The sequence below is a fragment of the Crinia signifera genome, chromosome 4, assembly GCF_055691185.1.
Source record: "Crinia signifera chromosome 4, ASM5569118v1, whole genome shotgun sequence".
Lineage (NCBI taxonomy): Eukaryota > Metazoa > Chordata > Amphibia > Anura > Myobatrachidae > Crinia > Crinia signifera.
Window position 1 is genome coordinate 8,792,869 of NC_139220.1, and position 22,774 is coordinate 8,815,642.

The 22,774-nt window shown below is 49.2% G+C and overlaps 1 protein-coding gene across 2 annotated transcripts in view; it reads right to left on the reverse strand.

Moving 5' to 3' along the window:
• The window catches only part of B4GALNT3 (beta-1,4-N-acetyl-galactosaminyltransferase 3), a 44,725-nt gene extending 23,029 nt beyond the window's left edge, over positions 1-21,696 (reverse strand). For both annotated transcript variants that reach the window (XR_014473294.1, XM_083180979.1), the window contains exons 1-4: positions 20,734-21,696; positions 6,374-6,477; positions 2,733-2,780; positions 472-567 (exon numbers count right to left, since the gene is read on the reverse strand). Coding sequence is in view for 1 of the 2 variants with exons in the window: in XM_083180979.1 (XP_083037105.1) it covers positions 472-567; positions 2,733-2,780; positions 6,374-6,477; positions 20,734-20,872 (387 nt within the window). In the remaining variant the exon portion in view is untranslated. The remainder of the gene's footprint in view (positions 1-471; positions 568-2,732; positions 2,781-6,373; positions 6,478-20,733) is intronic.
• Positions 21,697-22,774: the final 1,078 nt, after the last annotated feature.

The following is a 22,774-nucleotide window of genomic DNA, read 5'->3' on the forward strand; positions in this document are numbered from 1 at the left end:
CAATGGACTAGCAGATTTTTTTTTTGTACATTTTGTGTGGACACACCCACAAAGCACTGACCACACCCATTAACTCTTTCACATCCAACATCTAGTCTGGCTCACCAGCCCTAGCGCTAGTGGCAGATCCAGTGGTGAGCCACTGTAAAATAGGAGCATTAACACCATTCAACATTCAATGTAGCCCTTTTTGAATAAAAAAACTACAATTCATTTGAACATTTAAACCAGACTGTCTAAATTGCAAAAAAAAATTGGACTACAAAGGGTTAATAATTGATCACACCCACACAGCAGTGGCCACACTAACACAGCTCTGGCCAACACCCACAGCTCACTGGTCACACCCATCAATTACTGGACACCCCCACACAACACACCCTCCACTTCTCATGGGGCCATGTGAGAGACAGGAGTAAGCAGGGGGTGATTGGAGGATAGTCAATGAGAATTGTAAATGGGTGTACTCACGTGGGGGAACAGAGGGAAGTGCAGGTTGCGGCGGAGTTGCTGGATGCTGCTCCCACACCAGTCCTCGAAGATGTGGAGGTTGACCTGGCCGAAGAACTGGGGCAGAAACACATTCTTAGCGTTGTACTCTTTCCATAATACTGCAACACACCCCAAAACCTTTCAAAATGATTCTTAAGGCAGCCGCGTCCCCTCTACCCCGTTTACAGACCCTTCATCTGAATAGGGTCTGGAGATGGCAGACTCTGGTGCTGGGGCAGCAGGTAGCGGCAGTTGTCTTCTGGCATTCCCTACATTAACTGGCCCTTAACAGATGTTCTAGGTAGGAAATGTTTGGTAGGGATGGACATCGATGGTCGATGTTTGCTAGCTACCAATGTTTTCCTTGTGATAGTAGTGTTTTCACCATTCGATGGTGCCATTCCGATGTGTGCCGCCACTGAATGGTAATGATCCGATGGTTACCATTTTTCAAAAACATTTGCTGAGAGCATGACCATCGGTGGCTGAAGCTCTCTAAATCGGGCATCTTGATCATTGAAGGCTGGCTCTGTCTGCCTCCAACTATCGAGGTGTGTTGAGGGCGGGGCAATACAGATCTGCCCCGCCCCCAGTCCAGTCCCCTATTCAAGCCAGGACCCTAGTTCCCTAGAGTTCATCTTTCATGGGCAATTTAAAAAAACTTTTTTTGGGTAGGGGTATGGTGGGCCACACCTGAGTGTCACCCGCAGAGGGGTGCCACCAAAATGCCGACTCCTCCTCAGTGACAGGAGCCTGGTGCTGCAATGTAACACTAAATGCAGCAATTGGCTTCTGTCACAGTGTAGGAGCCGGCACTGCAGACAAGGCAGGCCCAGTATTTCCAGGAACCCCATGGTGATGAACACAGGGGTCGGGTTGTGGGGCCACGTCTCTTCCAGCAAAGCCACACCCTCTCTACCACAAAACATCATGGCACCCCTGCATTTAATTAACTAGGTTTCCTCAAGTTAATGAGGTCAATTGGTTTCAACAAGATGGTGCGATGTGTCATAACACAAGGGTGTCAATGGAATCCCTACGAAGGCTTTTTCAAAAAACGCATCATCTTCAAGACTTGTGAGGTGACGGCCTCCAAGGGCCCCTGACTTCTCGGCATGTGACTTTTTATTATGGGGGCACTTAACAGTGAAGTGTACTCTCATCGCCCACACGATATTAAAGAGCTGAAAGGAAGGAATTTCTTTGTAGATGCTGCACAGAGTTATGGGTGCGTGGAAGATCAGAGGAGTGTTTGTCCAAATACAAATGTAAACTGGATGATGTCATCTTCAAGAAATAAATGCAATGCAAACTACTCTAAGATGGAAGATTTGTAATTCGGCAAATGACAATTGTTAATTTCTTTACAGAGTTTTAAAAAATGAGCGTTTCTCCCCCCCGCCCTTTATATACGTTTTCTCCTGTCACCAATGGCGGTCATCTATCTACCCGTTCATGCAGACATGTTACAAACTCCTTCTGTAGTGCATGGAATGAGACGCCCGCATTTAGCACCTGTGCGCGCTGCAATACCAATTGGTGCGTCCTTTTATGCAACCATCAGTGGTATCGTGGTAGCATCAGCCCTGTGATAGGTGCAGAATCTCTGTTGACCACACCCTCCTAGGTCTGCAGGTGTGCATCTGGGAATGCAGCAACTTGCAGTGACACGCCCACAGCACGCCCATAACACGCTCACGGAGCGGGACATATTTGTGTGCACTTCTAGTCACTTCCCAGTAGTTGCTAGGGATGACCATCGTTGCCTTTGCAATCGATGGTTGCCATCAATGGCAAAAGTGCAACTGGCCATCAATAGTGTAAAACTATGCAATGGATGACCATCGATAGTTTTACATTTCAATGATCATCCATTATTATGTTTGACCGATTGGACTGTGGGCCAATCAAAACATGTGGGCGGGGCTTTGCAGGTGTCAGGGGGCGGAGCTATGCTCAGTGTCTCGCTACTTTGAATAAAAAAACAAAAGCAAAACATCGGTTTTGCTGTGCCATCGATGGAGGGAAAGCATCTGGTTCTCCCCATCGATGGTAAAAGTTTTCAACATCGATGGTCATCGCCCAGCAGTGTGTCTGCCACCATTCTGATAGCATATGTACCGATCACAGCAGCGGCGCTGTATAACACGTGCGCTCTAGAGGTTTAGGGACATTTTTGCACAGTTGACAACAATAAGGAACTACACGCGGCTCGGAATCAGCACCATAATGTGACGTACCTCGGGTCTCCAGGGTACTGAGAGATTCCAGGAGACGCCATCTTGGGGCTGTGGAAATAAATATATATATCTATAGAAAATCCTCTTTCTCAGGTCATACTGCTCAAATAGATATTATTATTATTATTATTATTATCATCATTTAATTATATAGCAACATGAATCCGAATCAGCATACATTGTAATAAATCAATAATTTGCAATAATAGTATGGTTGCTGTGGAGCAGGGTGTTCGCTCGTTCCCTGAGACCACCTCCGCGTGTAGCTATCATTAAGTGGGAACTACCCCCATCCAGATTCCCCTGATATCAGGATTTTATATTAAATGGCGAACAAGGGGTTTCATAAAGTAAATTGAAAACGTTTGCTTGCATTTAGGTAGGGAGGACGACCCCAGAGTTGGTGAGATCCTGGGATTTAGGCCCAATTTGCTTATTTACGCTGAGCACCAGCGGCACTTGACTCAGGCATTTCCCGGTAACCAGGTTGTGGTGCTGTGCGGCAGGATGTTAGAGGTAACACCGCACGGACACGCACCTCCTCTGCACAGCAGTTCCCAGAGTGGTGCAAGGACTGGAGCCCAATCCCGGGAAACACCAGAATCCCGGGATTGAGAGTTTTTCAATCCCAAAATTTAAAAAAATGTCCCTCATAGGCAAATGCAGGGGGGGTTTCTGGTTGCCCGGAAACCCCCTTCCTCTTAGCAAGAGCCTTAAATTATGACTACAATAGCACCGGTATATAATATGAGCAATTGAACTGCCACTACATCATGCAGTGTAAGGGACAGTGCGGAGCTGCCACCACATCATGCAGTGTAAGGGACAGTGCAGAGCTGCCACCACATCATACAGTGTAAGGGACAGAGCGGAGCTGCCACCACACCATGCAGTGTAAGGGACAGAGCACAGCTGCCACCACACCATGCAGTGTAAGGGGCAGTGCAGAGCTGCCACCACATCATGCAGTGTAAGGGACAGAGCAGAGCTGCCACCACATCATGCAGTGTAAGGGACAGAGCGGAGCTGCCACCACACCATGCAGTGTAAGGGACAGAGCACAGCTGCCACCACACCATGCAGTGTAAGGGGCAGTGCAGAGCTGCCACCACATCATGCAGTGTAAGGGACAGAGCGGAGCTGCCACCACATCATGCAGTGTAAGGGACAGAGCAGAGCTGCCACCACATCATACAGTGTAAGGGACAGAGCGGAGCTGCCACCACATCATGCAGTGTAAGGGACAGAGCGGAGCTGCCACCACATCATACAGTGTAAGGGACAGTGCAGAGCTGCCACCACATCATGCAGTGTAAGGGACAGAGCGGAGCTGCCACCACATCATACAGTGTAAGGGACATAGCAGAGCTGCCACCACATCATACAGTGTAAGGGACAGAGCGGAGCTGCCACCACATCATACAGTGTAAGGGACAGAGCGGAGCTGCTGCACAGTGTACCAGTTTCTTCTACCGCATTTACTGTATGTGTGGATCTGAGCCCTCAAACATCACACTGGACAGTGGCGTAACTTGGGGTCCGCAGCCCCAGCGATGGCGGGGGGGAGCAGGCTCCACTGGGGCGCAGGTTCAGTGTTGACTTGTACACAGCATTGTAAATTCACCGCCTGGGATGAGATCCCGGAATACACAGCAGTGCTGCACGCAAGCTGGAAGGGCAGCGGGCATGGTGGAAGGGGGAGCGCTCTCTGGCTGTCTGTGTGAGGACGCAGTGACAGGTTCACTGAGCGTCCTCACACAGACAGCCAGACTCGCCAGAGAGCGCTCCCCCTTCCACCATGCCCTCTGCCCTTCCAGCTTGCACGCAGCGCTGCTGTGTATTCCGGGATCCCAGGCGGCGAATGTACAATGCTGTGTACAAGTCGGCCGACAGGGTTTGTGCAGGACAGCGCTGAGAATTTACAGTTTTTCCGCCTGCCTCGCCGCACCTGGCCACAGCGATCAGATAGGCTGTCTGATCACTGTGGCCAGGAACAGCATGGCAGGTGGAAAACGGGGTAAGGACCTGACAGGACGCGGTAGGGGAGAGGGGGAGAGAGATCACGCTCACCTCCGCTGGCTATTAGCCGGGGAATATGTGACACATGTCAGTGTCCAGCTTCCCCTGATCCCCACTCCCCAGGCGGCATTGCCTACTCCTCTTGATCCCCGGTGGGAATTTATTTTGGCAGGGGGGAGCAAAATTGCTAGTTACGCGACTGACACTGGACCAGAGAGCAGCTGCCAGGAGGAAGAGACAGGAGCTTACCCTGAAGTGGGAGATTGTGAGCTTATAAAGTACAGCACTGGTTCTATTATGTTTATGTATTTATGAATTATGATATGTTTAACCTTTTCCTGACCACTTATCTTATTTAAATATTTGAAACAGCCTATACTACAGACCAGTGGTTCTCAACCTCGGTCCAACAGTGCACATTTTCCAGGTCTCCACACAGACTCACAGGTGAAATAATTAGCTTCACCTGTGATCTTTTAAAATGTGTCAGTGAATAATGAGTGCACCTGTGCACCTGCCGGATGACCTGGAAAACGTGAACTGTTGGGGGTCCTTGAGGACCAGGGTTGAGAACCACTGCTATAGACCATCTGTACTCAGCAGCGTAGCTAGAATTTGTGCACCCCCCCACCGATATTGGCAGCGCCGCCCCCCCCCTCTCCCTCCCCCTAGCCCTCCCACCCACCTTCCCAAGTTAAGTTAAAACCCCCGCCGGCTCCGTCTCCGTCTTCTCCTGCAGTTCTATAATGACCATCAGAAAATGGCTGCCCCCTAACAGCAGACAGTTTTTAAGGATGCTAGAGGAGGCCCGCGCCTCCTCTAGCATCCCAAAAAACTGTCTGCTGTTAGGGGGCAGCCATTTTCTCATAGTTATTTTTCATTAGAAGTACTGCAGGAGGAGACGGAGCCAGGACAAGATCTGCGCTGCGGTCGGGACCCTGAATGTGGCGGTGCTGGCGGCGGCATGCGGAGGGGTAAGGGGGGGTTGTTAAATATAGTTGTAACTATAGTTACGCCACTGTCTGTACTGTTTTCAAGGCTGTCACTGCTCCCCCGAACTCCCGTACTTGCTCCAATGCGCTGCAGAGTGGGAGATTTTGGATTACATTTGGAAACCCCGCTCTAAAAATCCTGCGTTTGCCAGTGTCCCGGGATTGGCCTTCCAATTTCCATGCTATCTCACCAGCATTTAATTCCCTTTAATGGCTCCCAGAGCATGCTGGGACATGTAGTTCCACAGAGCTGGCATTTGTTCCTCAAACAAAAAACCCCATGAACGCTTAAAAGTTGCCACAAAAGTTTTCGGTTGCACGCAGCTGTCTGTGCGCCGGGCACTGCCGTTTCATTCACGGGTAACTTTGTGCATGGAATATTGCGCTCCTCCTGTGTGAGCGAACATTTCACACCGCAGCGGCATGACACAAAGCGGCAGACATTGTTGTTACCACTCATTGTGAATGTTAAATGATGTTCCAGACAATTAACCCCTAACTGCCATCTGTTTGAACAACATACCAGGAGCTGATTAGATGGAGCATCATTTAACATTCGCAACGTGTGATATCGCTGGTTGTTAAATGTGCCCCATAATGTCAGCAGGATAACACCCAGGCCTCTCTCACCCGTTCCAGCGGCCTCTCTTGTCTGTAGAACTCCAGCTTCGGGTCCGCAGGGCCAATATTGTTGTGTGACAGAGCTTTTCCCAGCTCGCTCCAACTGCTGTATCCTGACAGAGAGACGGGAAGAGAGTCAGGCTGCAGAGTAATAATTCCCATCATCAATTTAGAATACTTCATCTTTCCACAATTGACACTACTGATGCCAGATCGAGAAGGAGAGATGCAATGATCTGGGAGGGATCCTTCTAATCCCTCTCCTGTGAATTTTGAAAAAAGTAGACCACAGGCCACCGTGCACAAGATCCGGAATGTTACATAAGCTATCGGGAAAGTCTGTGTGGGCCGTAATAATAATATACTGTATATAGTGATCCTGCAGAGTTGCATCCCGTCAGAGTTATACAGACAGATGGGACCCCTGACATGATCCTCTGGGGGTCCCATCTGTCTGTATAACTGAGGAATCAAGATTTGTCTCCACAGTATCTGTGACCTTATCCTACTGGGACAAATATGAGTTACGGAGAATTTGTGCAGGGATGATTACATTAAAAATGGTTTTCCTTAAATGGTCTGGGGCAATGCTCCCTGTAGGCCAGGGCCAGCAGCCGAGGGAGGTAAATGTCCTCTTTTATACCATGTGGCTTTGCTTTGGGCGGTGGGCCTGATTAATTTTTAAGTAAAGCAATTCTGGGGCCCTGGACTGTCCGAATAGGCAACACCCCCCCCATTCCCCACCCCCCTCACCTTCAACTCCTGCAGCTCAGCTTATCCTTCTGGGTGCCAATTGCTGGTCCTGGAACACTGGAACACTTTAATGCCCATTACACATTATGCCACACACCGTGATGCCCGTTACACATTGTGCCATACACCGTGATGCTTATTAAGCCACACACCCTGATGCCCATTACATATTATACCACACCGTTATGCCCATTACATATTATGCCACACACTGTGATGCCCATTACATATTATGCCACATAAGTGCCGCTTACCTACATGTTCAATGGCAGGGGCTTCATGCTTGATGCCAGGGGTTACATGCTCAATGCCAGGGGCTTCATGCTTGTTGCCAAGGTGGATTGCATGTTCCTTGCCACAGGGGAGTGAAATGATCATTGCCATGGGGGGAGTTAAATACTACTGCTTGCCGTAACTTGGTCAGCCGTCAGCAGGCCCAATTGAAAGCGGTGACAGCCGGGCAAAGAGTGGTGGGCTGTATTCAGTCTCAGAGCAGGTCAGCGGCTATTTTGAAATCTCACGAAAGCTCGCGGTCCAGCAGCCAATCAGGAGCGGCAGTGGTGGGTCCTGATTGGCTGCCGGTCCGCAAGCTTCGATTGGCTTACAAGGCATTGCGACATTTCAAAAAAAGCCATGGACCTGCTCTTTGTCTGAATTCAGTCAGGCAGCCCACCGCTCTCTGCCCGACTGTCACGTCTTTCACGCACAGATCGGTGGTATGTCTAATAGGTGGTCCAATCCTGCGGTTTTTGCCACCCTGATACTTATGTCCATGTCGCCTGCTAATGCAGTTATGGTTATGTATCATGTACATGTCCTCTATTGTATTCAGCTGTAAGTCACTGTCCCCAGGGTTATATACTCTGTAAAAGGGTGCTGCGGATCCCTTGTTCTCTGCCCCCTGTTACTTATGTCAGGGTCCTCTGCTGATGCAGCTCTGGTTATGTGCCCTGTACTTGTCCTCTATTGTATACAGTTGTAAGTCACTGTCTCCTGGGTTATATACTCTGTAATAGGGCGCTGCGGATCCCTTGTTCTCTGCCCCTGATACATATGTCAGTGTCCTCTGCTGATACAGCTATGGTTATGTACCCTGTACTTGTCCTCTATTGTATTCAGCTGTAAGTCACTGTCTCCTGGGTTATATAATGTATAATAGGGCACTGCGGATACCTTGTTCTCTGCCCCCTGATACTTATGTCAGTGTCCTCTGCTGATGCAGCTATGGTTATGTGCCCTGTACTTGTCCTCTATTGTATACAGCTGTAAGTGACTGTCTCCTGGGTTATATAATGTATAATAGGGCACTGCGGATCCCTTGTTCTATGCCCCCTGATACTTATGTCAGTGTCCTCTGCTGATGCAGCTATGGTTATGTTCCCTGTACTTATCCTCTATTGTATACAGCTGTAAGTCACTGTCTCCTGGGTTATATACTCTGTAATAGGGTGCTGCGGATCCCTTGTTCTCTGCCCCCTGATACTTATGTCAGTGTCCTCTGCTGACGCAGCTATGGTTATGTGCCCTGTACTTGTCCTCTATTGTATACAGCTGTAAGTCACTGTCTCCTGGGTTATATACTGTGTAATATGGCTCTGCAGATCCCTTGTTCTCTCCCTCTAATACTTATGTCAATGTCCTCTGCTGATACAGCTATGGTTATGTACCCTGTACTTGTCCTCTATTGTATTCAGCTGTAAGTCACAGTCTCCTGGGTTATATAGTGTGTAATAGGGTGCTGCGGATCCCTTGTTCTCTGCCCCCTGATACTTATGTCAGTGCCGCCTGCTGATGCAGCTATGGTTATGTGCCCTGTACTTGTCCTCTATTGTATACAGCTGTAAGTCACTGTCTCCTGGGTTATATACTCTGTAATAGGGTGCTGCGGATCCCTTGTTCTCTGCCCCCTGATACTTATGTCAGTGTCCTCTGCTGACGCAGCTATGGTTATGTGCCCTGTACTTGTCCTCTATTGTATACAGCTGTAAGTCACAGTCTCCTGGGTTATATAGTGTGTAATAGGGTGCTGCGGATCCCTTGTTCTCTGCCCCCTGATACTTATGTCAGTGCCGCCTGCTGATGCAGCTATGGTTATGTGCCCTGTACTTGTCCTCTATTGTATACAGCTGTAAGTCACTGTCTCCAGGGTTATATACTCTGTAATAGGGTACTGCGGATCCCTTGTTCTCTGCCCCTGATACTTATGTCAGTGTCCCCTGTTTATGGCAGCTATGGTTATGTGCCCTGTACTTGTCCTCTATTGTATTCAGCTGTAAGTCACTGTCTCCTGGGTTATATACTGTGTAATAGGGTGCTGCGCATCCCTTGTTCTCTGTCCCCCTGATACTTATGTCAGTGCCGCCTGCTGATGCAGCTATGGTTATGTGCCCTGTACTTGTCCTCTATTGTATACAGCTGTAAGTCACTGTCTCCAGGGTTATATACTCTGTAATAGGGCGCTGCGGATCCCTTGTTCTCTGCCCCCTGATACTTATGTCAGTGTCCCCTGCTGACGCAGCTATAGGTATATTCCCTGCACTTGTCCTCTATTGTATAAAGCTGTCAGTCACTGTCTCCTGGGTTATATACTCTGTAATAGGGTGCTGCGGATCCCTTGTTCTCTGCCCCCTGATACTTATGTCAGTGTCCCCTGCTGATACAGCTATGGTTATGTGCCCTGTACTTGTCCTCTATTGTACTCAGCTGTAAGTCACTGTCTCCTGGGTTATATACTATGTAATAGGGCGCTGCAGATCCCTTGTTCTCTGCCCCCTGATACTTATGTCAGTGCCGCCTGCTGATGCAGCTATGGTTATGTGCCCTGTACTTGTCCTCTATTGTACTCAGCTGTAAGTCACTGTCTCCTGGGTTATATACTCTTTAATAGGGTGCTGCGGATCCCTTGTTCTCTGCCCCCTGATACTTATGTCAGTGCCGCCTGCTGATGCAGCTATGGTTATGTGCCCTGTACTTGTCCTCTACTGTATACAGGTGTCAGTCACTGTCTCCTGGGTTATATACTCTGTAATAGGGCGCTGCGGATCCCTTGTTCTCTGCCCCCTGATACTTATGTCAGTGCCGCCTGCTGATGCATCTATAGTTATGTGTCCTGTACTTGTCCTCTATTGTATTCAGCTGTCAGTCACTGTCTCCTGGGTTACTGTATATGTAAAACAGGAACATATTTAAATCAGGTACAATTAAGTTGTAAAACAGGGTTTGTAAATTTGGTAGGTTATTGCAGCCCCAGAAATGGAGTCCCGGCCTTAATGGCAGTAAGTGGAGACCGCGGATCATCTGTGATCCCCCCCCCCCCCCGCCGCATCCGTCACGCATGAGGAAGCACAAGTGTTGGGTTTCGCAGAGACTTTGAACACCAGCAGAGTGATATCGCAGAGTTTTGTGGTTCTTATCCCACCTCTCTGCAAACTAAACCCATTTCAGAGCTTTCGCCTCCAGGTGCCTGTGCTACTATCTGATCTGCACAATCACACACATTTCCCACAGCTCTCGGGTGGGGGGGTACACGACACGACAATACCGGTTCTGTAGATAGACAGAGGCGTCTGTAATGCAGATCCGCTGCTCCTCAATTAGTCTCATAGGCAGACAGGGTTATTGGTTCAACACTCAGGATACAGAGATATCAGAGGACGGACTCATGTGACATACATTAATAGAGTCGCTACGCAGAATGAGATAAGGCGGAGATCGGGTGTCTGCTGCGCTATCAGCGGGACTATGACAGAGAGGCAGAACATAATACATCGCCCGCTGTTGTTCCATCACTAGCGCCGCCTCCAGAAGACCAGTGATGTATTGGGCCGATCAGACCTGATCGTAGCGGGATGAATTCGGCCCCTTCCCTGATGTTTGGGTTTTACACATGTGCGTTTATGCGCAGGTGGAAACCCCAGGAGCGAACGACTTGGGCGAGTTTCACACTTACCGGGCCATTTGCTCTAGAGGGGGCGGGCGGTGGCGGACACCGGACCGGAATATAGGAACGCCCAGCGTTTTATAGGAGTCACTATGAAAACGCTGGACGTTCTCCTGAGCACACAGGTAGGTTGATGCCTTCCCTGGACGGGCGGCTGACGTCACATGACCCTCTTTTTCCACATGGTTCTAGGTCGACATGGGTCAAGGTCGACATGGGTTTAGGTCGACAGTGTCTAGGTTCACAGTTAAAAGGTCGACATAGGGTTTTCACTGTTTTTTTTACCCGAATGTCAACACAGTCGACCTAATGCTTGTGTAGAAGGGGAGAAAAATCATTTGCTGCTCGGCGACCATCGTATAATTACTTTCTCCTTCACCGCGGGCGCTCTTCACACCGGCGTAGGGGCTGCGCCCCCTTAATTTGTGAACGTTTGTATTGTGAGAAATATGGTTAGAATTGTATGAAAGATGCCTGTATTGCAACTTGAGTTATAGGTGAAATGTGTTAAATAGAGAGCATATGATGTGGAAGGGGATGTGTATTGGGGGGTCCGTGAATCAAGGGAGGGTGGGGGCGTCACCTGGTGGCTGTGGAGTAATGGTGGGCGTGTACTGTAGCCCTGGCTGGGCGGCGGGAGTTAATGTCAAGGGGGTGGTGGTGTGTGTCACACTGGTCTTTTCCCTAGGGGGGGGGGGCGGGTTTGTGTAGAACGCTGGGCGGAAACGTTATACACAAAGGGGATGAGTGTCTTATATAAATATAAAAAATTTGAATGATCTATGTGACCACCTCAAAAAGGAGGGAAGGGTTAAGATAAAAAAGAGGAGGTGCTAGGACAGAAAAAGAGGAGGAATTACAATTAATTATTAAATTGCACCCCTAGAAGGGCATGGTGGCCACGTCCCACTCCTTAACATGAACAGAAGTCCTGATCTGCTGGGAGGTGCGGCTGGGTGGTGTGGATGGGAGGTGCGGCTGGGTGGTGCGGCTGGGTGGTGTGGATGGGAGGTGCGGCTGGAAGGTAGGGCTGGGAGGTGCGGCTGGGAGGTGCGGCTGGGTGGTGCGGCTGGGTGGTGCGGCTGGGTGGTGTGGATGGGAGGTGCGGCTGGGTGGTGCGGCTGGGTGGTGTGGATGGGAGGTGCGGCTGGAAGGTAGGGCTGGGAGGTGCGGCTGGGAGGTATGGTTCTCCCGAGGTGCATATTGCTTCTGTTTATTATGTTCTCGGAGTGGTGAATAAGCCGTCTGTACATTGCGCAGGAACAGCCCCAAAGCTGATTTGTGACTGTATTTAATGACTTGTGAATATAGTTCTCTCCTGTTTACTCTTTAATTACGGTGACGTTTATCGCTGCCAAAGAGTTCATGTCGTTATATTTGCTGAGTGGAAATGGATCATCTTGTGCCAGGGCAGACAATGTTATAGCTACTTACAGCCAGAACAATCGCACCTCTGCCAATATCAACACATTAGGTACCAATGACGGAACAAGATAATAGTAATTTTTAGCGCCGCCGGCTGTGCACGACCTAAGGGAGCAACACTTAGGTTGGGTTCCATATTATTGGGAGGGGGGGGTTGTCTCCACTCCACCAGGGACCCGGCCTTTGCTGACCCAGCCAGGGTGATTATGCTTTGGCCGGGGGACCTTATGTTAAAAGTGTCCCCTGACTGTGGCATGACACTGGCTGTGGTGTGTCCGGTGCTAGTTTCTGAAATACGTATTTGGGAACCAGGACTGGGCTAGTCATAGAAATAAAGGAGGACCCCATTAAAAAAAAAAAATCCCTGTAATGTGCCCGGTGCTGCTTATAGCCGGACGGCGGCACCCCACGCTGTTTTTCTTTAAAAAAAAAAAAATATATATATATAGCCTTGCCCGTATTTGGCTGCCGTGAAACTCGCCAGTTAAATCCGAATCTCTTTGCCGTCGGGAAATAGGAATCCTGAGATCACAGCAGCTAAGTAAATCGCTGTTATCTCTGGTGGTATTTTCGTCCGATCCCAGTCGTACCCGTTCATACATGGGAACGGACGTAAATCAGCCTTCTTAGTAAATTTCCCAAAGAGTGAGAGCTCCGATGGGCCAAGGACTGATACGTATATTCCCTGTACGGAGCGTTATATATGTATATTATTGCAGTATCCTTGTATTTATTGATTGCTAGCTTTCCTTACATACATCACCCGCTCTGCCCATGTCACACACTGGGCCTGTGATTACTCCTCTAGGTACAATGACACAAGGGACCAATTACCAGGAGCAGCTGTGATACACATCACAAACACAGGATGTGTCATTATTACCTGCCCCCGGCACAGCTGCGCCCAAAGCCAACAGTCTCCGAGACCAGACAGCGGCGCAGTGCCTGCACGGAACCGTGTCTATGGGAGCAGGGTCCACACAGGATTAATGCAGGATTCAGGAGCTGGGCACACACCAGTGCAAACCAGCAATGCGGCAATGTACATCGCAAGAAAGTGGAAAGTGGGGTTTCAAAATGAATAAAATAATGTATGGACATATATAAACACCTAGCAAGGTGTGACAAAGTACATAACATGTTTATCCCAGTACATGAACAATTCCAATAGTATCTCTGGTGGGTTGGTTAGTTCGGTCTGAAGAGAAATCCCGACGCGTTTCGTAATAACAATGACTTCATCAGGGGCAAAAATATAACCGATACAGCTATGTGTATATCCAATTATGATAAACAGACATGTATTTCCAATAGGGTCCAAAGGTGTGGCATCCAAAAAAACACAACAGTTACTTTCTTCACAGAGAAATCTTGTATAGGCTCAGCAGTGTGAAACCCTCCAAATTTAGAGTTCAGAGGGAAGGTGCTTACTGCATGACTCCACTACAGAGACACATACAAATAACTCAAGGAGGCGCAAGGGCAGGGCTGGGCAACACCGGCCCTCCAGATGTTGATGAACTACACATCCCAGCATGCGTTGCATCAGTTTCAGCATGGCCACATAGCAAAACTAATGCAAAGCATCCTGGGATGTGTAGTTCATTAACATCTGGAGGGCCGGTGTTGCCCAGCCCTGCGCTAGGGGGACTGGGGAAAAACAAGCTGCACTACTATATATCCTCCCTGTTAGTGGAGGAGGAAGTAAGGAATAAAGTGAAAGATACAGAAGTGCGCTAATAAAACCACAATTTACAACATATAAAATTGATTCTCTCACCCGATTACATTTCACCCAGTGCATCTTATAAAAATTAATTTCTTGCTGTTTTATATGAGCCGAGTAAAGGTGAAATTTTATATGTTATAAAATGTTGTTTACTAGCGCACTTGTCACCCGCATTGTAAATGCGATCCTTGATAAATGGGCCCCTAAACTACTGAGAAGTCGCACAGAGCATGTGTCCCCCCTGTTATGTGCACACAGAGGTGCAGTTACTATGGAGACGCAGCATCATAAATGTATAGGGCGTTCCTGAGTGGCGGCTTTTCAGACGCGCAGATATCCCGCATCTTATGGGAGTATCGCAGGCTTTCTGCCCAATTAGTCGCAAACTCAGGCGATTTATCGCTAGCATAGGAGGATCTGCGCCTAACATGGGGCCGGCATAAGGTAAGATGGTGCGACCAATGGCTGCGTGTAAAGACACGGTAAGAGGGCATCTCGGAACATGCCCGTTCCGACTCACGGATGTACACCTGGGGGGGGGCTGATACTAAACTAGCGTAACATTGCAGATGCCAACTGCAGCCGGCGGATCACCATCAGAGCCGTAGAGGCTTTTCTCACTTATAACCCCTCCCCGTAACTGATCGCAGAACATAATGTGTGAGGAACTGGAAACTAAATGCTCTTTGACCTCTCCAGGAGCCGATAGCCAGGTGCGCAGGTTACAGCCAGACATACATGTTCCGCTGCTGCCGTCTCAGGTTGGAGATTATAGATAAAAAGTATTTAAAAACTTTTTCCATTTTTTAAACTGTCCAACTTTAATAAAAAAAAAGGTACTTGTGTAGTTTCACGTCGGCAGCTATGTAGTTAGTGTAGCGTCCCTTTCAGAATTTGCGTAGTGTTCCCGCGACCAGCGTAGTCAGTCAGCGGTACACAGTTAGTGTAGTCAGTCAGCGGTACGCAGTTATCGTAGTCGGTCAGCGATACGCAGTTAGCGTAGTCAGTCAGCGGTACACAGTTAGCGTAATCAGTCAGCGGTACACAGTTAGCGTAATCAGTCAGCGGTACACAGTTAGCGTAGTCAGTCAGCGGTACACAGTTAGCGTAGTCGGTCAGCGGTACGCAGTTAGCCTAGTCAGTCAGCTGTTAGATTGAGCACAGTTCAGTTATGGCTGCTGAAAAGGTTACTCTTTTTAACCTGCCGCAGACGGAGGAGGAGTCGGTGGCTTTTTTACAAAGGCACAAATTCCTGCCTGACACCCAGACCTGTCCCAATGGCCACCCTATGAAGTTAAATGTGAGGGAGCGGATGCCACATCCGCAGCTGTGGAAAGAAGGGCAGTGTCAGGGCTGTGCAATGGTTCAGAGGGTGCCATCTGACCTTTGTTACCCTCATCCAATTAGTGTTCTGTTGAGCAGAGGAGCTGACCAGCATCCGCTTCTGTGAGCGACATCTGTCCATCTCGCAGAAGACCACCGTCCTCTACAACAATTTGATGAGGGAGGCCTGCACCGTCAACCTCATGTCGCAGCCTCGCCGACGTATTAGTGGCCCAGGCGCAGGTTACAGCCAGACATACCTGTTCCGCTGCTGCCGTCTCAGGTTGGAGATTATAGATAAGAAGTATTTTAAAACTTTTTCCATTTTTTAAACTGTCCAACTTGTAGTTTCACGGCGGCAGCTACGCAGTTAGTGTAGCGTCCCTTTCAGAATCGGCGTCAGGTTCCCGGTTAACCCTGTCCGCAGGGTTGCTGTACCCTGCCGCAATAGGTACTGAGACGCAGGAGCGTATCATTGTAGGCGCGTCTGAGACGCTCCTTCGTCTCATAAAAGATGGAGCGCCACTCCGCCGACGCCACCATGATCCCCTCTCTGCCAAAGAGAAGGGATCATGCTGGCGCCGGAGGTGTGAGAGAAGCGCTGACTAGGCCAGAGACGCTGGGGACAGAGATGCAGTTCCCGGCAACACTTGTGTAGTTTCAAGGCGGCAACCTACCCTGATAACATAGCTTAGGCTGCTGCCGTGAAACTACACAAGTAAGGCAGCCGTTGGGCTACACTATTAGCGTAGCTTCAAACGTAGAACCAAAAAAATAAATGGTACTTGTGGACAATCACGGCTCCCACGATGTCCATCGTATAGTAAAAAAATCGCATCGCATGCGATTTTTTAACAGAAATGCATCCAAATGCATTGAAATTAGTATCAAACATGTTCAATGGCCCCCAAATGTCATTTTTCAGGCTGTACCACCCCCACTATCAACGGCAACCCGAAGCGTGGCGAGCGCAGCGAGCACGCGAGGGGCGTCGGTACGCGTCCTACGACCTTTTCATACCCCCACTATCCACGTCGGCGCGGAGTTGAGAATAAAAAGTGTGGCAAGCGCAGCGAGCCACCGAGCCCGAAGCGCATCCCCTCGCGGGCTTCACAGGTGTCCGCGTCCGCTCGCCACGCTTCGGGCTCGGTGGCTCGCTGCGCTCGCCACACTTTCTATTCTCAACTCCACGCCAACGTGGATAGTGGGGGTATGTCGTAGGACTCGTACCGCCGCCGCTCGCCACGCTTCGGGTTCACGTTGATAGTGGGGGTGGTACAGCCTGAAAAATGACATTTGGGGCCATTGAACATGTTTGATACAAATTTCAATGCATTTGGATGCATTTCTGTTAAAAATCGCATGCGATTTAAAAAAAGGCATGAAAAACGGCAAAAATCGCATGTCATCGCATGCCACTACATATGGCATGCGATGGGAGCCGTGAAAGTCCACAAGTACCAAATAAATAAATGGGTACTTGTGTATTATCACGGCGCCCATCGCATCGCATCCCTTATTTAGTGGTATGCGATTCGATATTCGCGTTAAACGACCCGGAATGTACAATTAAATATCGCATAGCATCGCATGCCAGAAAATGGCATGCGATGCGATTTTTAATTGTACAATTATTAAATGCACCCCCATTGTCAACGCGACCCCCACTATCAACGCCAACCCAAAGCGTGGCGAGCGGCGGCGGTAAGTGTCCTCAGACCTTTTCATAACCCCACTATCCACGTTGGCGTAGAGTTGATCTTAGATAGTGGGGTGAGCGCAGCGAGCCACGGAGCCCGAAGTGTGGCGAGCGCAGCAAGCCCCGCAAAGGGACGCGGATTACTTTACATGTATTCCGCGTCCCCTCATGGGGCTCGCCACACTATCTAAAATCAACTCCACGCCAATGTGGATAGTGGGGTTATGAAAAAGGTCAGAGGACACATACCGCCGCTCCTCGTGGGCTCACCACGCTTCGGGTTGGCGTTGATAGTGGGGGTGGCATTGACAATGGGGGTGCATTTAACATTGTAAGCACCCATCTGGGTGCTTGTACAATTAAAAATTGCATCGCATTGCATGCCGCTATATTGCATGCGATAAGATGCAGTACGATGAACACGCCGTAATAATACACAAGTACCAAAAAATGATTTAAATGAGTAGAACGGAGAACACACGGCGCACACTTACATAGGCAGAAGTTGTACACAAAGTTAGAACCACGAATCCCGTCATCCTGCTGCTCAATGCTACAACTGGGCCACGGAATGCGTCACCAGGCATCTGGAGCCCTCGCTTCATTGGGAAAGAGCCAGGTCTACGGTCACTCTGGGGGGTACATTTACTAAATCTTCTCAAATTAAAAAAAAGAGGTTCTCTCTATCATTTTTGGATGCAACAGAGAGTAATGATAGACAGAATTCAACTGGTTGCTATGGGCAATAGCACAGGTTTTTTTTTTTTAGAAGCTTTACTAAAATGTACCCCTGGGAGCCCTTCTCAGAAATATGAGAGTTTCCTGCTCTTCCAGATTCTCTGGTAGAGTCCTGAATTTCAAAAAGCACCCCCCCCCCCCAACCAGTGTCCCAGGTTGCTAAACCACTTAAACAGCAACTGTGTCTGCGCGAATGATCATCCGAACTAAACAGGGATTGGTTCATTAGGTCAACAGTGAAATGGTCAACAACCCAAAAAAGTTGACACGCACCAAAGTCGACACGTGAAAAAGGTTGACACAAGCAAAAGTTCGATATACTTTGAGCACTACTGTTCCCACCTGGATGGCCAAGTATAAAAAAAGTTAGAAAAAAAATGTGAAAAACACACTTCGGCCAAATGCTGCCTTCACCAGGATTATGTGAACTTCGGATCATGTTGACCAATAGATTGACTGTTACCTCATTAAATATTCATGAGTATTAATGAGAGTGAGGGTGTGGTTTATCTCACAGACAGACAATACCTGTGCTACAGCCAGGAGCCCATGTACAGGCCCCTCCTTTCTGGCGATACCGTAGAATGTGGCCTTGTGTAGGGCACATGGTCTCCGGTAACATGGTGCCCGCACACCCATTACAGACACGCCAGTTCTGTCTACATGGTAACAGGCCATTAGTGAGCCAGGTCCAGGTGTGATGGGGCATGGTATCATGTGACAGGTGGGCACAGATCACACTGCGGGGGCTGCACTGGGAAATAATCCTGTATATGTCCCATGCCCAGCGGAGCTCACACCTGCTGGCAGCACACGGTGGCACAGTGCAGTCCTGACTACACACCTTTTGTCCCCGTGTTTGCAGAGTAACCGTACACTCCCTGGTGTTTGCACACAGACTATAAACTTCACTTATTCTGAATGTATACAATTCCTAGTTCCTGGTCTTGTCCCGCATATATTACCCAGGGCACAATCCTGAGACCGGCAAAAGTGACAAAGTGGAGAGAGATAATGAAGCAGCCAACCAGCTCCTGTGATTTGTCAAGCCCAAGGTGTCTGGTACTTTATCTCTCCCCACATTCTCTTTCTCCAGTGTTTAGTACACCCATGTCTTAAGCCAGGTGTAATTCTCAGTATCTGTTCCTGTACACAATTATACCATAGTAACGGGATCCAGTCGCTAGGTGGAAAGTGTGACGGTAGACATACACCAGTGCAATACTCAATATCAGTCTTTATTTTAAACAAGAGCAGCAGCATAGCGCAGGGTGTAATCCTTAATTATTATTCTGGTTGACTCGCAAGGTTGCGAATTCACAGCCTTGTGTCCCCCCCCCCCAGATACTGCCCGCCGCTTGTCGGTCCGCCCGCCCCCGCGTGTAAGGTTCGCCCACACGGCTGTGAATGGACGTTTAACATAAAATCCATTCCCAGGCCAGGGGGAAAAACACCCACATCACATCGAATAATGTGGAAGGTGCACGCTAAAAAAAAATTGTTGATTAAAAAAAAAGGTTTTTTTTCATGAACGGGTCGAAATATCAAGTTATATTGTGGACATGGAGATCAGTCGGCAATGTCAAAGGGTTAATATCAGTCGGCAATGTCAAAGGGTTAACGGCAAATGGTCAAAAGAGAAAAACTTGACGCATTGTTTATCATGATTTTTAGGGATAGTTGTAGGCTCTTGGGGAAGTGTTAGGACCCCTGCAAATGTCCTGAGGCATCCCAGGGTACCACGGCACACAGTTTGGGAACCACTGCACTAGGGGGATAGTTACCCACCAGGGTCTAGGTTAGGATTAGGGCTAAAATATCAACAAAACCATGTATTACACTGTATTATGACCTTTTGTACATCGCAACCCAAGTCCATGTCGGCCACCTGGTGTTGGCCTATTGATTGTCTATGAACTATCGATTCTTCAATTCACAACCATTGCCTCCATACCGGCTCCAGAGCAACAACCGGAGGAGGTATATAAAAATGTTGGCTGGTCTGGGAAAGGACATTGAGCCTGGGACCCCTCTGTCGGTTCTCCTGTGTCGGTACCCCTCTGTCGGTTCTCCTGTGTCTTTTCCCCTCTGTCGGTTCTCCTGTGTCGGTACCCCTCTGTCGGTTCTCCTGTGTCGGTACCCCTCTGTCGGTTCTCCTGTGTCGGTACCCCTCTGTCGGTTCTCCTGTGTCGGTACCCCTCTGACGGTTCTCCTGTGTCGGTACCCCTCTGTCGGTTCTCCTGTGTCGGTACCCCTCTGTCGGTTCTCCTGTGTCGGTACCCCTCTGACGGTTCTCCTGTGTCGGTACCCCTCTGTCGGTTCTCCTGTGTCGGTACCCCTCTGTCGGTTCTCCTGTGTCGGTACCCCTCTGTCGGACTCGGTACCCCAGACATCTGATCTAGTCTATGGAAACATTTCCATCTCAGTAACATGTAGCTGCAGGTATATATACTATGTACTGTTGTCACATAACTAACAATTATTTTTATAGGGAATTTGTAACCCAGCGGCTAATTAATGACACCTTCATCTTGCCTGCCAATGTAAACGTTTGCCTCGGTATACCCGGGAGTGTCCATATAGATTTGGTTTTCTGTTGTATGGACACAATTAAGCTCGGTGGCTGCCTTGGGGTTTAATTTGGGATAAAAAAGGTAGAACTTGGAGAACCAAACACACAGACATCAACCACAGTTACCATAACAGAACCGGTCCATTACCGGCGGCGAGGTGCTGGCATGCACCAGGTTTGGGACACTTACTGCGGTTTATCGGGTTGCCGTCAGAATACGTCGCCAGCTGAAGGAAGACCGTCAGGACCCCCAGGAGAAGAATAGAGAAGAGGAGTAACAGCCAAAAGTGCTTCTTCAGCATCTTCACGGGCAGCGGGCGACCCCACATCTTGGTCGCCCGCTTCCGGTACGCCCGTTGGTGCAGCGTGGCTTCGCCGATCGGTGACCTCCGTAGCAGTAATTGGCAGGCACCTATAGGATGTCATCACCAATAGTTCGCCATCGGTGGGCTCCCGGATTTAGAGGCCCATTTATCAACAGGTGATAAAACTCAGTGCGTTTGATGAATAAGCCCCTTAAATTGCGCCGTATTCCTCTAGGAGTGAATGCAACATTGAGGCCGGTGACAAACGTCGTTTATTTCCTCTTCAGAGAAAGTTTCCCTGTCGCCCAGCAGCAGCAGCAGCAGCAGCAGCAGGTGTCTCCTTACTTCATGTGAAAGGTGCTCTCATCGGGAGGTCTCCGTGATGTCTGTTGCAAGGTGTCCGGTTTCCCGAGCCAGCAGCATTTTAATAGGTGACTATTGTGCCAGCGATACGGTGAAACGTTCTACGCTACTTGTGTTGACTTGGTTCCTGGCTTGCTATATCCCTGGTGTATAGTCTTGCAGTGTGTCAGTGACTCTCCCCTTCTGTTCCTGCATTTACCTGTCCGACTCACCTGTGTGACCCACCCCCCTCCTTGTTAAGTCTCGCCGCCCCTTCCACTCTCTTCCTCACCGCTTGTTCCTCTCCTGTCGTTTCCTTGGCTCTACACTCCCAGGGAGGGGTAACGCTGAAAGTCTTGCTGCTCCTCCCCGGTTGCTCACCGTCAATACGCTGTATAATGACACTGACACAGTTGTGTAACCCATTCATACCTGAGGACACCTGCAGGCTGCCATCTTCACTTTCTACCTGCAGGGTCAATGACCAGGGGACAGGTAAGAGCTGTGGTAAGGCGAGAACTAGTCACCGACCTGCCATCGCCTGTCCTTTGGGCTTACAGCCTGCAAGCTGCTAATTACAGCCTCCTACTTAATGATTTGTTAATTCAGCTATTCATTATTTATTGAAGAAGCTGCTTTGATGATTAAAAAAAATGGTGTTTACGATCTTAAAGCGCAGTTATGAATAACGGCGATACAGCAAAAGGTTCCGGCCCGCCGGAATCGTGCCGGCTCTCCGGACGTCCTCTGATGACTTTACACTGGGTGACATTCCTCAGGGAGACGATAAAATATAAAAGGCGATAATGCGCCTTACTGTATACTAAACGCAATGACATGCGACCGGTGCTATTTTTTGGGGAAAAATAGGTTGGGAACAGCCCCTGAATCTAGGGGCAGAGCTATGAAATAGATTATTATTGCTTATTTATATAGCGCCACAAGGGTGCTGCAGCGCCTAGCCACACATAAATTATTTACAGCGAGCGGTCATCCTATGGTTCTATATGCGCCTGTGGTACAGCTGGTGCAAGTAGTGCGCCTCTGAGCAGGCATATGAATGTGCAATTGCTGGTTTGCATGCAGGTATACGCCGCAGCTGAAATGTGCCTGCACGAGACCACCCGTGCGCACCTGAGGCCCCGCCTCTCTGGCTCTAATAGGTTCACAGGTGTTGTTGCATATCTACATGCGCCCGCTTTCTACAGTCCGGTGCACAAATAAGAGTTAAGTTGGCAGCACGGCATCCGAGCATTGTCTGGGGAGCTGTATAAGTGCCACCCTCATTGATGCGGCCAGGGGGGGGGGGGGGGGTACTACTGCCTGGCAGAGTGGATACTGTTTATAGCTAAGTCCCTACATGGGCCACTGTTGTCTTTTGCATGACTGTCCAGCTAGGATGCGCAGCTGGAGAGCCACACGTTGTGGACCTGGTTACGGTGCACAGATGGGCTTATTGAAGGATAATATATAAACCAGGGTGGTCTGTGAGATCTGACGCTCCCCGTTGACATCTAAGACCAGGAGGAAAGCTGCTGAAAGGTCACTGAGGTGGGGGGGGGGGGGGGGGGGGGGGGGTTTGTA